Source organism: Agelaius phoeniceus, chromosome Z, assembly GCF_051311805.1.
Source record: "Agelaius phoeniceus isolate bAgePho1 chromosome Z, bAgePho1.hap1, whole genome shotgun sequence".
NCBI lineage: Eukaryota > Metazoa > Chordata > Aves > Passeriformes > Icteridae > Agelaius > Agelaius phoeniceus.
In genome coordinates, this window is record NC_135303.1 from 68774068 (window position 1) to 68790463 (window position 16396).

Consider the following 16396-nt stretch of genomic DNA (forward strand, 5'->3'; position numbering starts at 1 on the left):
CTGTTTAATGAGTGATGTATAAATAGTTACTCTTTATTGAAACACTTCTGACAAGTCAGTTTGTTTTTCCACAGTTATTCAGACTGCTCCAAGGAAAATATTGACAAAATCTTGACTGCAAAAAATTTACCTTTGTTTTTCAGGACGGTATATGGCAGACTGTTGATGTACCTGTGAAAGTCATTGGATCAGGAGTGCAAGAAACACTTGTGACGATAGGAACTCTGCCCTCTCCATTTTCAAACACTATTTTAACATGCATTAATTTTTAAAAATATTGACTTACTTTGAGGCTAAACTACAGAAAGTAAATGCACTTTTAAGAGTCATTTTGAAAACCTTTTATTACTTTACAATAGCACTGAAGTTAACTTCAACACTGTCTGTAAATGATCAACTGCAATAGTTGGGAAAATTTGTTGAAAAATTAGTAACTTTATGTAGATGAAGTCAAAATAGTAATCCACAGTTGTAATGGAAGTATGAAATTTTATGTTGTACTGTAAACAATAAACCTAAAATATAGGGGATCTAGTAAGAAATATTTGAGCTTTTCAGAAGTAATACTCATTTTTCAGATTCTTTAATTGCCAGCTTTTAATTGACAGTTTATAAAGATAGAGGCTATGTCTTGTGTAGTTCTTCTTTCCATTCATACCACAAGAACAGCTGAGTTAGAGATGTATAAAAATAACTTGATGCCCATGTCTCATATATTATTAAAATGTAAGTTGTTTCATATAGGGTTTTTTTTAACTAAGTGCAATGTGTTACAAATTGCAAAACACAGCAGAGATTTACTTCTGCAGTTAGTAAAATTTTTTGGGCCTTGTTATTGTTTGAGTTAATGCAGTAGATTTAATTTATTTTTATATTAATTGCATAACTTTTGTGCCTTTTAAAAATGCCTGTGCCTATCCAATTTGATATTCATGTGCCTCACTTCCTTTTTCAAAGTTTGGCTCTTCATCAAGAAAGCATGGCGTTTGTATTATGCACAGAACTTTATAAAAATTCTTTTTACTGCAATTTATTTAGAAGGCAGGTTTGCAAAAACTGTAGTTTGTTTTAAAAGAAATTTAAAACACTGAATTATTTCCTCAATGAATAATTGCAATTAAATGTGGTTTTAATAAAGGGAGCTGCATCATGCAGTACTCGGAAACTTTTTAATTAACTAATTTTAATGTCACCAAAGAGGAGAATCTGAAAAATCAGTGAGGATAGGAAAAACAAACTTCTAAAAGCAAACAGCATTACTCTTTGCTTTGCCTATAAGTCTTCAGACTTCGAGTGGTTTTGGGGATGTGTGATGTGAATGTACACATAGTACTTCAGGAGACATTGTAAAGAATATTTTATGGCTGCAGGATGACAAATCCTGTTGTGTGTTCATTTTTTTTTATAGCTACCAATTTTAATATTTGTATTGTAATCTAATCTGCTTGCTACAGCCTAAGCACAGGGAATTGACACATCAGTAACAATTTTTTAAGCAAGTCACTAATTTAGAAAATTTTCTATGTATTTGTATTACCAAGCTTTTTTTGTAATGTTGAAATGGTAAGCATTGGGGCAAAATAATTCAATAACCTGCATTTGGCAATTTCAAATGAACATTTAGCATACCAGTATGTATTTCAAATTCTCTATTGAAACAGTAAAACATGTTTGAGTTAATTCATGCAAAACCAGTAATGAATTGGTCTGCTGAAGCTTTACAAGAAATTATGCCTTTGTAGAAGCTGCATAAATTGTTGTGTACTCTAGACACTTTTGCCGGTGAGAGTTTCATTGTTAGTGCTAAGAACATAGTGTACTGTAGATTTGATTGGAAGAGTATATTTGGTTCCTATATTTTGCTAATCTTATTGATGATAAATTTACAACTCATAAAATGGTGGTCTTTTTATTGGAATTTTAATTGTAACCTGTTTTACAATCAAACTGATTAACACAACAATATTTTATTAATGAAAACCCAAATCTATTATTGCTATTTTTAATCAAGTATTACATTAATTTCTAAGATAAATGAAGTAGTTAATGTTTCAGCACTTTTAAGCTAGCCTTCATTCTGGTGTTTTTCATACATTTGCTTTGGGTGCAGGTTACAATTTTGAAGCCATACAAGTTTATATAGACATTTTGTAAAGAAACTCAAAAACAATGTAAAAAGTATGTGTAGCTATCTGATTTAAAATAAAAAAACTTATGTAGCAAGCTGGTTCTTGCTTGTGTATACAGCAATATCCCTTGTAGCTGCCTCCTAAGAAAATTAATTTGTGAACACAACTCTAAAGGATCTGAATTTTTATGAATTGTTACTACATTAGACTGTAAATTAGGACATACAAGTTTATCTTTCAAAAATTGTAAATACTCTGAATTTTCATAAAATGTAAATTTTAAAAATTTGCACCCATAATAAACATGTAATATATAATTTAAATACTGATTTATATTGCCTGTACTTTTGCAGTAAAGTTCTTCTAAGCAATAAGGTAATAGAGAAAAACCATGCCTGGATTGAACATTTGAAAATACTCATTTTTAAGTGATAAAGGGTAGAGATCATTATGAACTCTTTTGTATATTTAAAATCATCATAGAGAAGGTGGATGGAAAGATGACTTCTCTAGAACATTTCATCTTTACTAAACTGTAATGTCTGAGATGTCTGTAGTGCCCTATGCCTTTACTAAATTGATTCGCTTCACTAATAAATTAGATTAGGCAAAACTGGATATGTTTATGAGAAAAATCTTGACTCGTGGACATGAGCTGCTGTCTGTAAATAGTGCTGTCAAATGCTGTACATTGTCTTCGTTTATGAGCCTATAAACGTTGTGTGTGCAGGAGAAGAACTAGTGACAAGATTAAAGTAATTCCTTCTGATTTCTAATGTTCACCAGTCAAAAAGAGTAGACAATTTAGTACTTCTCTAGCAGTCTGTATGGTTTAGTCCTTCTAAGCTTTGAGCACAGAACAGAAGCTGAAACTGAACAAATGTTTTTGAATCTGTTTGGTTCCTACTAATCCCAAGGCCTGCAGAGGCTTAGTAAGTAATGACTTATTTAATTCACTTTCTCAGCTGGTTGGATATCACTGCAATAGAGGTACCATTCTTGTCATGCAGGAAAGCAATAGTCCAAGGGCTTGATTCTTATCTTCTGGCAGGCAGGAATGAAGAACACAAGTACTTAGTGGTCAGACTGGTCCATCTAACACAGTAGTCTGGTCTTCACCGGCCAAAGAACAGGCTAAGCCTTGGAGAGCTAATGTGCCATTTGCTTTCTGATCCCCCAGCACCTCATTTATTGGTTAGAAATGTAAAAAGGTGCTGCTCAGTTCTTCTACTATTCATTGAACTTAAAAGTGTAACAGATCTGACTGAGGCTGCTCTGGCACTTCTGTTAACACTTGACTTGTACCCACATACTGCTCACAACTGCTGCAAACTGGATCTCTACTGTCCAAGCAGGTTTGTGATTATCTAAGTACACAATCAGGTAGTTTTTCAGGGAAACCTATCTCTAGCACTGCCAAATAACATTTATGTAGGGTATTTGAAGGAGCTAAGGTATTTGATTATGAACTGGAACAGCATGAGAGTTACAACTGTGGCAAGTTTTGCTATCTAACATAAAAACAAGATCTTGCATCATGGCAAAAAGTATTACATTTCAAGTCTTGTATGTTTGCAAAGCTTAAGATACACAGATGTTAAGATGCCTATCTTGAGTTTTGCAATTCATACATAATTGGTTTCCATTTCAGTTGTTATGAAAGGGAAATTATACTTAAGAGCATGCAAGAAAAAAAATCAGGAATTCCTCCAAGCATAGCATAAGCTAAAAACAGTTCAAAGTACTAAAGCATCAGATAACACATCTACAGTTGAGTTGCCATTGATTGGACTGATTAAAAAGTCTCTCAAGTGAAAACATAATTTTTATCTTTGATTCTACATATTATTACACCAGTAAGTATTCTGCTCAGCTCACTTTGACCTCCATGTTTACTGACATGTTGATTTTTGGATTCTCCATTAGTTCATTCAATAACCAATATAAGGCATACAGTCTTAAAAGAAGAGGCCTCTTCTGGATTACTTACTGAACATTTAGAACTCTAATTCTGCATTTTCTGTAACTGCTTTTTTTCACTTCCTTTGGAATACTTTTTGTTTTTCAATCTGCGATGGCTACTTTAATTACTGTAACCTAAACTATCTTTGTTTGTCATTGTTCCAGCTGAATTTCTTTCTAACGATCTTGTTCTTTAACTTTGTTACTATTACTCAGGAGGTTTTTTAAAAAAGTTAATAATCATAAGCTGTAAATCATGCCAATTTCACTACTCTGATTATTCAACTTTTCCTTTTATCATGTCCTAGTCTGTTTTCTTCAAGTTCTCAGCTCTTAAGTCATGTTTTCTACTCCAGAAAGTTAGCAGTGGTAATGTGTTCAGCAATGACTCAAATAATATTATATAATAAATGACTCCATCCTGTTAAGGAAGCAGCCCATTTTTATAATAATTGTTGATTCTCCCCTCCAGATGTCCCTTCCTGCTTTGCTATTTGATAAGCTCTTTATAATATCCACAGGCTTCCCTTCTGTTTCCCACTCTTGTCATTGGTAGGTTATATGAACAGTCATCACTGAAATGAAACAGTCATAACAGAAATGTTAAGGCTGCCCCAATGTTAGTACCAAAGAATTGCATCCAGGTAAGATGCACTAATGCAGGGGTGGAAGAAAACCAAAGCCCAACTCAAAAGCTCAAAAACTGTTGTTCACCTTCCATCTCTGTTGAACTCTCTTTCTCTGGCGCCTTAGAGGACCATGCACTTAGACAGAGAATCAAAGACAGAGAACAGACAGAATGATAAGCCCCTAAGCACCTGACTTCATTCTTCAAAGCAAGTTTCTCCTTCTCAGGTGAGAATCCCTTGGCCTGTGTGCATGAGTCCCTTCTCACTTCTGAGCACTTGCTAGGTTGACAGCACACTGCAAGCACTCGGGTACATGAATGCAGGAGGACTGTTGCAGTCTATGATCTGCCATCTCTGCAGCTGACATCCCTCTGAAGTCTCACCAGTCTGTTCCCATGGGTGGGCCAAGTGCAGCCATGCCTTTTGCCCTGCTGAAATCACAGTTCCATGCTCTGAGTCATCTGATTGAAAACAGTAGATTGGATCCCTGCTTCTAGTGAGATTACAGAATAAATTTAGTTTTATTTGGGGACTAAAATGCAGAAGATTTCTCAATGTAAAAACTGCATCTTGTACATCTAGCACAAGAAACTCGGCCCCCAGACAACCACTATAATTTCTTTAGGTAGAATAGAGTAGCATAGAGCAAGCACTACACTCCCAGGAGAGAGAATAGGGAAATTACAGGGAAAAATTAATGTGGGCACAAGTGTTCCCTGCAGATTAAGGGAAGAATATGTATTTGCCACAACTTTCCAATAGAGGAGTTGAAAATTAAATGAAATTCATGATGATGGGCCATTAGAGTTACTTTATTGGCATTTTTGCAAGATACTTGAGAAGACTATCAAACTTCTCAAAATAGAAGTATTGTCTTTAATATGATGGGAAAACGTGGAGGATATGTTCTCTGTCCACCTAGCTATGAGCTAGAACTTGTCACTTAGAGCTAAGTACCAGCCTTTGCTTACAGGAAACAATAAGTTTCCCAGTGAGAAAAATATGGAACCTGTACCCCCATTTTCCTCAGCTATGACCTTTCCAGACTGTTTAAGGTGGCTGGTTTTGCCAGCTGCTTCCCAAGGGATGCCACAAAAACATTCACTAGAATTCAAGAGGTTTTTGGCAAATACCATTTTGTAGTCATTCCTCCTAGTGATTCTCCAGCTCAAAAGAGTCCTACAGTAACATGGTTTTGATAAAGAAGTGTGAAACCGTTGAATAATCTGTTTCTCAGGAAGGAGTTCATCCCTCATGTAGGCAGCAACAGTGCAGTCTATGGCTTTTCATGCTACTTACGATTAGGAAAAACCAGCTGTTGTCACACATTGTAAAAGAAGCTTTCAAAAAAGTGTTACGCTGTTCTTGAAGTGGTAACTGTTACCTCAGCATCAGTTTATAAGCAAACAATGTTCTGAGTTTTACCCCATTGGAGTCCTTCTGGGCCCAGGAATGTGCACTCAGCTATACCTTCTGTCTAGGTCATCAGTAAAGGTGCTTGTACCAACACACAGGAGGAGCAGTAGTATCCAGAAGACATGTACACTATTTCAATTACTGACAACAGTCTACTGTTGCCATTATTTTAGTGTGGAGCAAAAATGCTTTGTTTGTGTGACAAGTGGCACCAGTATCCTGCTATGTCCTCTTACATGCTGTAAAGTATTCACAGCATACAGTGCCATACACTACAGAGTCTGAACAGAATACAGATTTTTGCATCACCCCTGTAAAAGCTAAGTGGTAACTTGCTATCTCCTGCTACTCCATTCAGTTATCTTTTCAGTTGTTTTTTCTGGAATTGTAAAATATTGTAAAACAATAAGAATATTGTTAAGATGTTGGCTGGTGTTTGTAAGGAACAATATCTTACTCATCTGTTCAGACAAAGACTGGTTATACAATTGTTTTAAAATTCTTGTTAAGTCTATTTTGGACACTTGCCTTTAGTTAAAGGATCTCTTCAACATTTAAAAGTGTTCCACACTTGCTCTGTATCTCCATGAAAGTTTAGGAAGCCCTTCTTTGCCTCTCTCCTAGCAAGGCAGGTGTTTTAATGGTTATTGCTGCCACTATCTATATGTAAAGACATGTGAATTGTATGTTTACAACAGATACACAATCAGATCTAACCAGATGTTTGCAAGTAATGATTCAAATGAGTATTAGATCATATCACGTGTATCTTTCATTGTTCTCTATATGTGTAACTGAGTCTACAGAGAGTAGTGTTGGCATATACTCCACTGTCATCTCTATAACCAACTATGATAGCAGTAGCAATCTTACCAAGGTGAGGAACATGTTAAAAATATGTGGGATTATTTCTATGGTGAAGAAACTGATGTAAGCCTCAAGAAATAAAGCACACTGCATTGGACCTCCTTTCTATAGTTAGTATTTGTTTTTAAATCAGAAAAACACACAGCTGCTGGTAAGGATCATATTGGAGCAACTTACAGTCTGCTTACACCTTGATTTACACAGCTACTGTTAGCTTTCAAGTGGTCTTCTGTCATCCGTGTCAAATCTTGGAGAACTCCTTTGGAACACTTGCCTGGGTTAAGGAATTCAGTGCTCTTGTACAGCAAGCTGCTTTCTTCTAGGAAGGTCCTAGACTCTGCAGAAACTGCCAAACTTGCTGGCTGTCAGCAGGTTATGGGCAATTCATTTGTAGTGCCAGAATGAGCTCAAAAGTGGGGGTGGGACCATAGCAGTTGTGGAAAGAAATAAACATAAATGAAACTCTCTCTGATGCAGTTGACCAAGAATCATAAATAACACCTAATTTTAAGTTGCCTACCTGAACTGCAAAACCAAACATTAGCAACAACCAAGTCAGAATTACTTGATTGCATTTGTTGTTAGTAATCAGATTCAAGTAGTATGGCCAGGTGCTGCTACAAATGGTCAATTTTTATATTTTTGGATATGCTCATAATTCAATAATCTTTTGAGTGAGATGCCTACCATAAATGAACACAACCCAGTTGGTTTCCACTACAGCTTCATGATGAGCCAGTTTCCTCAATAGTTCAACATTGTCAAAAGGCATGGGCCAAGCTGTCCATCTTCACTCAACACCCCTTGTATCAGCTGTGTACCACCTCTGTACATACCTGCTTGTGATTCAGCTTACCAACCAAACATAAGTCAAAGTCAGAAAGCAAGAAAATTCTGTTCTAAGTTAAGCCAACTGAACCATCTTGCAGGAGGATCTGCAAATAGGGATTCCTGACCTAGGAGTAGAGATGGAATAGGAATGAGATCTCCCAATATAGACAACAACGCATCACCAGCCTGGGCCTACTAAATCACAGTCAGAGATTGGAACTAAATGCAGCTGGGTCCAATGACATAAGGGAAGACTTCTCTTAATAGTGGCTTTAAATCCTGAAATTATAAACTATACAAGATTGATAAGAAAAGAAAATTAAATACAGGGGTAGGAAAGTCCATGGAGATAGTTTCACTGAGGGTGAGAAACAGGTGTTTGTTCTAAAAAACAACAAAAATGTTTCCCTTCCACTGTGTTATGGGATCCATACTAGCTGGATATGCCAGAATTGGTAAAAATAAAAAGAGTGAGAAAGAAAAGTATTCTGTAAATATTCTGCCATATCTCTTTCAGGCTATCTAGATCATGTAGTCACATGGTGAAAATACTTGGCAATCCAAGAGTATCTAAAGTGAGATATTAATACATCATCTACTAAAACTAAATATTTTTAAACCAGCATATCTGATAAACAACATCCAAGAATTTAGGAAGTTGAATAAGCCATACTATGGATCATTAATTTTTATTTCAGTGATTCTCAAATACTAGAAAGGATTAGAAGATTAAAAGAAAGATAACACCATTACAGAAAAAAAGGAAAAAAAAAGAAAAAAAAGGTGTCAATCCAAATAACTATAATATAGAACTTGGTAAGAAAATTTTAAAAAGCATTTAAGATAATTAGTGTCAATCATGGATGTACCAAATAAAGGTCTTAAACTAATTTAGGATTAGGTTGAAAATCTGGTTCATAAGAATAATAGGGTCAAAGGAAAAAAGGATTTATGTAAGATGCCTGATTTAGAAGTACACAACATTGGATTTATAACTAGAGCAATGCAAGAACATAATTACAAAATTAGTCTTAAGATGTAACTGAAGAGGGAATCAACTTTAAACACCATTCTGGTGGATTCCTGCAGACTTCATCATATCTAATATTTCTCCAATTACTAATGTTAAAAAAGCTGAAACTTTGCAGATGAGGTTGGAGGACAAAAAAATAAGCTAGGTCTCAAGTGCAGTTTTTAACCACTTCATGTCATCCAAAATGGCAGGAGGATGCTATAGTATCAAATAAGTAGGGACAAAAAAACATCCCTTTGGGATTACTAAGGATTTTCCTGAATTATTATTAAAAAGTCACCCAGCACTAGATCTTGTGAAAAGTCTGCAGATCTTCATGGGATCACAGAAGATCTGAGGCTAGAAGAAACTCTGATCACCTAGTCACTTCCCAAGCTCAAAGCAGGGACAAAGACCAAAGTTTTACCAAACTTCCTGCAATCTCCACCCCTGTTTTCCTACATTCATGATAGATCATATGAGTCCCTGAAAGACAATTAAGATGTTTGATATGATTCAGGGACATATTATGGACCAAGTCAAATGTTCTTATCCCTCCAATAAAAGCTCTACCATGAAACTGAATTCTATACACTATAATATAGTTGTGTACTTGCAGAGAAGATACAAACCTTGGTGGAGGGCACCTAGGCACCTTTTTCTTATGTTTCTGAAGTCTTTCCTCAGATAATGCAAGATGTATCAGTGATTCTCTGTTTGGAGTATAGTATAAAAAGGGAAAGGACCATTTTTCTGAAAAAAAAGATATGATCAATATTCAGAAATTTTTCATGGAACATAGATGAATCCTCTCCCTTGTCTCAAGGCTTTCAGAAATTACTTCTGGCTTCAAGTTTCCTGAATAAGTAAGAGAAATCTGAGTTTGAGAGAATTCAACAACCTGTAGTGCTACACAGATGTTTAATATCTTTTAACATTGGGCAGCAAGTAGCTTAGGTGTGTTGCAGTAGCATCCCATAGGTAGTATTAGTTAAAGAAAGGCTTTCAGCTCTAGTGCCTGGATACATCCATGCACAGACATGCACCTGCAACACTTCAAAGAAACAATAACCTGCCTTACTCCTGTGATGATGAATTACTCAATATGGGAAAACAAACTTTGAGATTGCATGGAAATTAATTATCATCATCTATAACAGCAAAATAAATAGATAAATTAAGCAATATATCAGCAAAAAATCAGCTTAGACAAGGCCCCCATAAAAAAACTCAAAAAACCAAAACAAAACAAAACAAACCCCAAAACAACTTATACTGCATTTATAATGATGTGTGAAAGTACTGGTCATGAATGAGATTAAAATCTTTGTTTCTTTTTTCAATTTTTAAACAAAATGCACTAACATGTTAAATGCAGAGGCAGACACATTAATCTTAATATTATTAATTTACCTTCCTTTAAAATCAATATGGAGGCTATTAAAAAAGAAAGCTGTGGGACTTGCAAAACCAGTGGAATAGAAACCAGTGATTTGAGTCTATTTTATTCTATCAAACCCTAAGGAGTTACTTCATCTCAGCTGATATGAACCTAGGTAGAAAAATAGTATTCCACGTACAGCAAAAGCACTGTTGTCAGAAAAAAAGTTGTCAGAAGCTTTCCCCATGTCCTGTAGAGCCAATGCCAGCCAGCTCTGAGATGGACCTGCTACTGGACAAGGCCAAGGCCATCAGTGACTGTGACAGAACTCCTAGGGTAACATATTTAAGAAGCAAAAAAAAGTTATTGCACAGATACAGTTGCAGCCACAGAAGAATGGAGGATCTTGAGATCCATAGTCCTGGAAGGACTTGTCACCCTGCGGAGAACTCACACTGGAGCAGCCTATCCCTGAAGAACTGCACCCTGTGGAAGAGGGAACCATATGCACCAGTCCTGGAGAGCTGTTGCCTATGGGATAGATTCACATTGGATAAGTTCATGGAGAACTGTCTCCTGTGGAAGGGACCCCATGTTGGCATGGAAGAAGGACTTCTCTGCCTGAAGGGCAGGAACAAATTATGACTGTAACCCTCGTCCCCCATCTCTCTGCACTGCCGACAGGAGGAGGTAGAGCCTGAGGGGAAAGTGGTTTTAAGATTTAGTTCTCATTCCTCTGCTCTTAATTTGAGTGGTAATAAATTCAGTTAACTTCCCCAAGTCAAGTGTGTTTTGCCCATGACAGTAATAAATGAATCATCTCTCCCTGTCCTTATCTCAATCCATAAGACTTGTTATATTCTCTCTTCCCTGTCTAGCTGAGGAGAAGAATTATAAAGCAGCTTTGGTGGGTGCATTGCTTCCAGCCAGGAAGCGAACAAAATATTTATCAAGCCAATAATGTCCAGCACGCAACCTCATGAAGTTCTGCCCTATACTTTAATAGAGATACTATTTTCTATTCAATGTGTCAATCCAAGAGGGCCAAGTACAGCATCCTTAGCTCTGATGGATGCTCTTAGCACACTGATGGTAGTGGGTGACCATGTCTCTTGTATAAACATTGATTCTTTCACTAAGATAGATGAAAGCCAGCACATTTTGACCACTCAACTCAATAATTTTTGGCAGTGCAAATATCAAAATGATAGATCTCATTGCATACATCCAAACAAATCCTCACTTCCCTCACACTTGGGACTTGTTCTTAGTCTGAGAATTCAAGGTCTTGCTTTTATTTAAACTATGCTGTAATTTGGTCAAGAATAAAACCAGCATCTACAGCTCTGTAAAACAGATTTGGGTGGGAGCACAAAAACATCTGGATGCAGATCTCTAGCAAACCAAAATACAAATGTCCCAGGTCACACAAAGTAAGCAGTCTGACCTTGTAGCCTAGGAATGAACAAAAACTCCCCGGGGTCACAGAATCTCTGGATTGTTTAGATTGGAAAAGACTTAAGGTCATTGAGTCCAACCACTAACCCAGCACTGGCAAGTCCACCTTAAACCATGTTCCAAGTGCCATGTCTACATATCTTTAAAGTTCCTGCAGGGATGGTTTCTCAACCATTTCTCTGAGCAGATTGTTATAATGCTTGGCAACCCTTTCAGTGAAAAAATATTTCTTGATATCTAATCTAAATTTCTTTTGTAACAATTCAAGTCTTTTTCCTCTTGTCCTATTGCTTATCACTTTGGAGAAGAGACTGACCCCCAGCTCCTCACTCCTTTCAGGCAGCTGTAGAGGGTGATATAGTCTCTGGCCTCCTTCTCTCCTGTCTAAACAACCCCAGCACCCTCAGCTGCTTCTCATAGGAGTTGTGGTCCAGACCTTCATCAGTTTTGGTGTCTTTCTTTGGACATGCTCCAGCACCTTAATGTCTTTCTTGTACCTTCTCCTGACCTGGTGCCACTTCCTCATTTACATTTAAAAGCTAAGGGAACTCGGTCAATGTCATACAATCAATGCGCATTTTTTTCCTGGTTAAGTGTATATGCAACCTACCAGTCTTGTAATCCTTTTAAATAAGGGCACCTATGGTAAAATCTTGAACAGAAAATTACATGTGTTTTAGGATTTCAAAAATGCCTTTCTAACACATGGAAAGATTTCCTCAAGTCCAGGCTAGGGGTCTACCTACACTGGATGAGAGGTAATAGAAGATTTCTGCATTCCTCTTTCCTTCCTTCCTCTGCATGACCAAGGTGCCCTTCTACAGGATTCAATTCCTCACTGTGAGAAGCAGCATAGCCTTCAACCAGGGAAGGTTGTCTTGCCCCAGACCCCTCTTCTGATGGGTGCAAGATGTTGGCTTGGGCTCACTTCCTCATTCCAGTGTCATCACAGCACAGTGCAAGATGGATTTCTGGTGCCACCAACTGAAACAGCTATCATGCCATTCTTTTAAAAATCAAATCCAAGCAGAATAAGCAAAACCAACAACTTAAGATACAGATTTGAGATATGGATCTACCTCTCCTGGCCAAAACAAAGCTATTTGATTTTTATGAGGGTTAATGCATAATCTCTCTGAATTCCATTAATTTTTAATCACTTCTCTCTCACTTCCTTTCAATACTTACAGGGGGCTTATAAGAAAAATGCGTATAGACCTTTCAGCAGGGCCTGTTGCAATAGGATGAAGGGTAATGGTTTTAAATTGAACTAAGGGTAGATGTAGAGTACGTATAAGGAAGAGATATTTTATGATGATGGTGGTGCAGCACTGAAACAGGTCTCCCAGAGTGGTGGTAGCTGCCCTATACCTGGAACCATTCACTGTCAGAAGTGACAAGGCTCTGAGCAACCTGATCTAGCTGGAGATGCCCCTGCTCATTGTAGGGAGGCTAGAATAGATGACCTTTAAAGGTCCCTTCCAACCCAAACTATTCTGATTCTGTGATTCTATGATTTACTAACAGAAATACTGACATTTACTACAGAAATACTGTTGCATTGACGCATCTTTTAGACGGATGGAGCAGAGAGGTTTGGAAAGATGATTTATTAAGAGAAAATGGTGACTGTCAGCCAAGTCATGGACACTCCTGGCATGCCCAGGCTCTGAAGAGAGCAGTCAATTTGGTCTTCCTATTGTGTATTTCTCTGTTGCTCCTGAGAAGGGATGATCACAGGTCACAAGGATGCACTGCCTGAGCGTACAAATGCCACAGACCCAGGCTGCTGCTGTTTTGTGAGGAGGGAGTCAGTCGCCCATTTATCCTCCCTTATCGTATAGCCAGCAACATACTCTTTCCTGTGGTTCTTTTGTAGCTATCTGCTGAAGAATACAGAATAACTATTTCAGGATTAATTAAGTTTGGTTCCAAAGCTTACTGAATGTTGGCAGCAATGCTTTTGTCATTTCTAAGCCTAAAAGTGGACAATTTTAATAAAATAAATGTTCTATATACTTGTATTTCTAAGTGTAGATCTTTTGAGTCTACCTGACTGTTTTGGTTAAATAAACCAAAATGATCTGGACGACTCTTGGCTTCTGCATCATCATCTCATTTGTACCATACTGTCACAGCAAGCAAATAGCGATTATAAAGTGAAATTTACCATGCATTTCCTCCATGCACTCTTCAGCAGGTCCTGCTTCAGAGTATACTAACAAAAGGTCAGCTGTCACTGAAACAAAGCGAGTAGCATCAGCCTCACTGATTCAAGGATCTTCTACAAAGCTTCAAAGCATGCTGTGAATTATGAACACTAGATATTTTTATGATGGTTACATTTTCACCAAGACAGTTTAGGACAGTCTGGATTCTCTCTCCTTAAGTGTTCAAACATCTGAAAACATTTGAAGTAGATCACACAATGTTTTGAGTTGAAGCACTGTCTTAGCACATCCAGTATTTCACATGTCTAATTGCAACAGCTGTGGTTTTATTGACCCATCTTACATTGCACACAACATATTAACTTCTCTTCCATGCTGTAGAATTTTAATCTAGAAGTGACCAGCATTTAGTCTTACTTGCTGCATTTGTGCCCTTGTTTCTAGAGACTGTCTTCTTAAGCAAACAATTCATACCAGCTGTCTTTGACATTTATAAACATGTTTGCTAAATTAAAAAAAGAGAGGAATGCAAAGTTAGTAATTTCATTTATATTTCACCACATTATTGCTGTAAGTAGTGGCTTCCATCAAAATAGCCTCAACTAATTCCCAATAAATAAATCATGAGCAGTTATATTTCTCTGCTCACCATCCCAAATGGTAACCTTCTTGTCAATGCCTTCGTGAGTGTTACTGACTGTAACCCTAGAAATAATGTCAAAAGCAGTGACTTTCTGGTAGCTCTGGGTTCTCTGTCATACTCTAGCTGTGAATGCACTGCATTTTTTCATAGCTCTAGCACTGCTTTCCATACCAGTCAAAACTACTTTCTCTACTAGCACTAACATCCAAAAACTACTGTCATACAGCTATGTCCAGTCTTAACATAAAAAGCTCTCTCAGTACCTTTCTGTATGGTAAAAACCAATATGGCTCTGTTTTTGCCAAATACTGTCACTTACATTGTGGACTTAAAATATGCATTACTTGTACCTCAACAGTTACTATTTTAAAAGTTTAAAAATTATAGTTTAAAAAAAAAAAGTCTTATCTTAAATTACAGCATATGGCTCAAGATTACAGTTTTATGACTGCAGTCCCATGGCAGGAATCAACAGCCACTTAATGCACTGAAAACTCATACCAGGCTGAGTCAGAATCTTAAGAACTGAAGAATGATATTCTTTCAAACCCTTCTGTCATTATGGAGGTCAAGTCCTTAAGCTCAAGACTATGAGAAATTCAAGTGCTGGATGGAGGGGAAAAGCTGATGACAATCTTCGTGTCAGAATAATTTTTAGGTAGATGCTAGTGAACAAGCTTGTTAACTGTTACGACTGACTTTTTTCTAAGTGAAATTTTTGACATTTTAAGTTTGGTATAAGAAGTATTTACATAAAATAAAAAACTATTTATGTAACAGGAAAAGAGAATGTATATCACATCAGTGGTCCAATAATTTACTAGTATCAGAGAACCGAAGAAAGTTTAGCCTGACAAAATACTTAATCCAGAAATGTGCTCCACATAAGTGTTTTTATTAATTATTTAAGCTCTATGTTGAAAAAACATTGGAACCAGAATCAGGTATTGGAACACTGACATATAAACATAACTAAATCTCTTTATGTCACTGCTGTCTGACTTCATAAAATAGTCTGATTCTGCCTTTGATGCTCTGTCACTCTTGGCAAGAATTAACCTTCAGCTTGTGTTTTTAAACAAGCACAGCTCATTATCTTTTGTTGTCCTCCGACTTTTTAAAAATTCTTTACTGGAATATTTCCCTCATCATAGAACATAGGAATTTATTATTATTTTGTTACTTCCCAATCTCCTTATCATGAGACCCTTCACAGCAGTAAACGAGTGTTATACAACTGAAGCCCTTGCGGTCAATGGAGGTCAGGACATAAAGCAGTTGAGATAGCAAAGAGTCACTAACACTCTGGAGCTTACAGTTCTGGAAACCTCAAAACCTTCTACCCCCTGACAAGCTCCTTCCTACACCCAACATATACACTCTTTGGTTATCAATTCAATTCCAAGTTTTCCTTGCTCTCTACCAAAATGCAGATTTCCTGTGAAAAGCTACAAAGAGTTTTCACCCAATCATACTGTCTAACCAAAATATCTCTCTGTCAAGCAAGACTATAATCACTCTTTTCCCCCTGCCATCTATTTTCCCAGCATCACTCCATCCCTGTTCTGGCTCATCTTGTTTTGACTCACATAAACCCAAACGGATTCACCCACACCTCACTGGTTACCAGGCTGATGCTAACTACCTGGGCAAACTTCAGTCACATTGTCTTGGTCCTGCCACTGCTACAGCATTTACAAATGGCCCATCTTGATCTTCCTTCCCGGGCTCCTTGTCTGCTCACACAGCTGCTTTCTTGCATGTCACAACTCTCTCATCTCAGCCAGCTTCTTCCTCCTTCCACTGCCTGTACCTGGCAATAAAGCCTCTTCTTTCATTTCCACCAGCTAAAGTGGCTCACCACTGAAGCAGATCTGTCATATCTAGGCTCAGCCTG

The 16396-nt window shown here is 37.2% G+C and overlaps 1 protein-coding gene across 7 annotated transcripts in view; it reads left to right on the forward strand.

Moving 5' to 3' along the window:
* Positions 1-7100, forward strand: part of FCHO2 (FCH and mu domain containing endocytic adaptor 2) — an 85561-nt gene extending 78461 nt beyond the window's left edge. For all 7 annotated transcript variants that reach the window (XM_077171871.1, XM_077171875.1, XM_077171872.1 and 4 more), the window contains one exon: positions 144-7100. In XM_077171871.1, coding sequence (XP_077027986.1) covers positions 144-166 — 23 coding nt within the window. In that variant the 3' untranslated portion in view covers positions 167-7100. The remainder of the gene's footprint in view (positions 1-143) is intronic.
* Positions 7101-16396: the final 9296 nt, after the last annotated feature.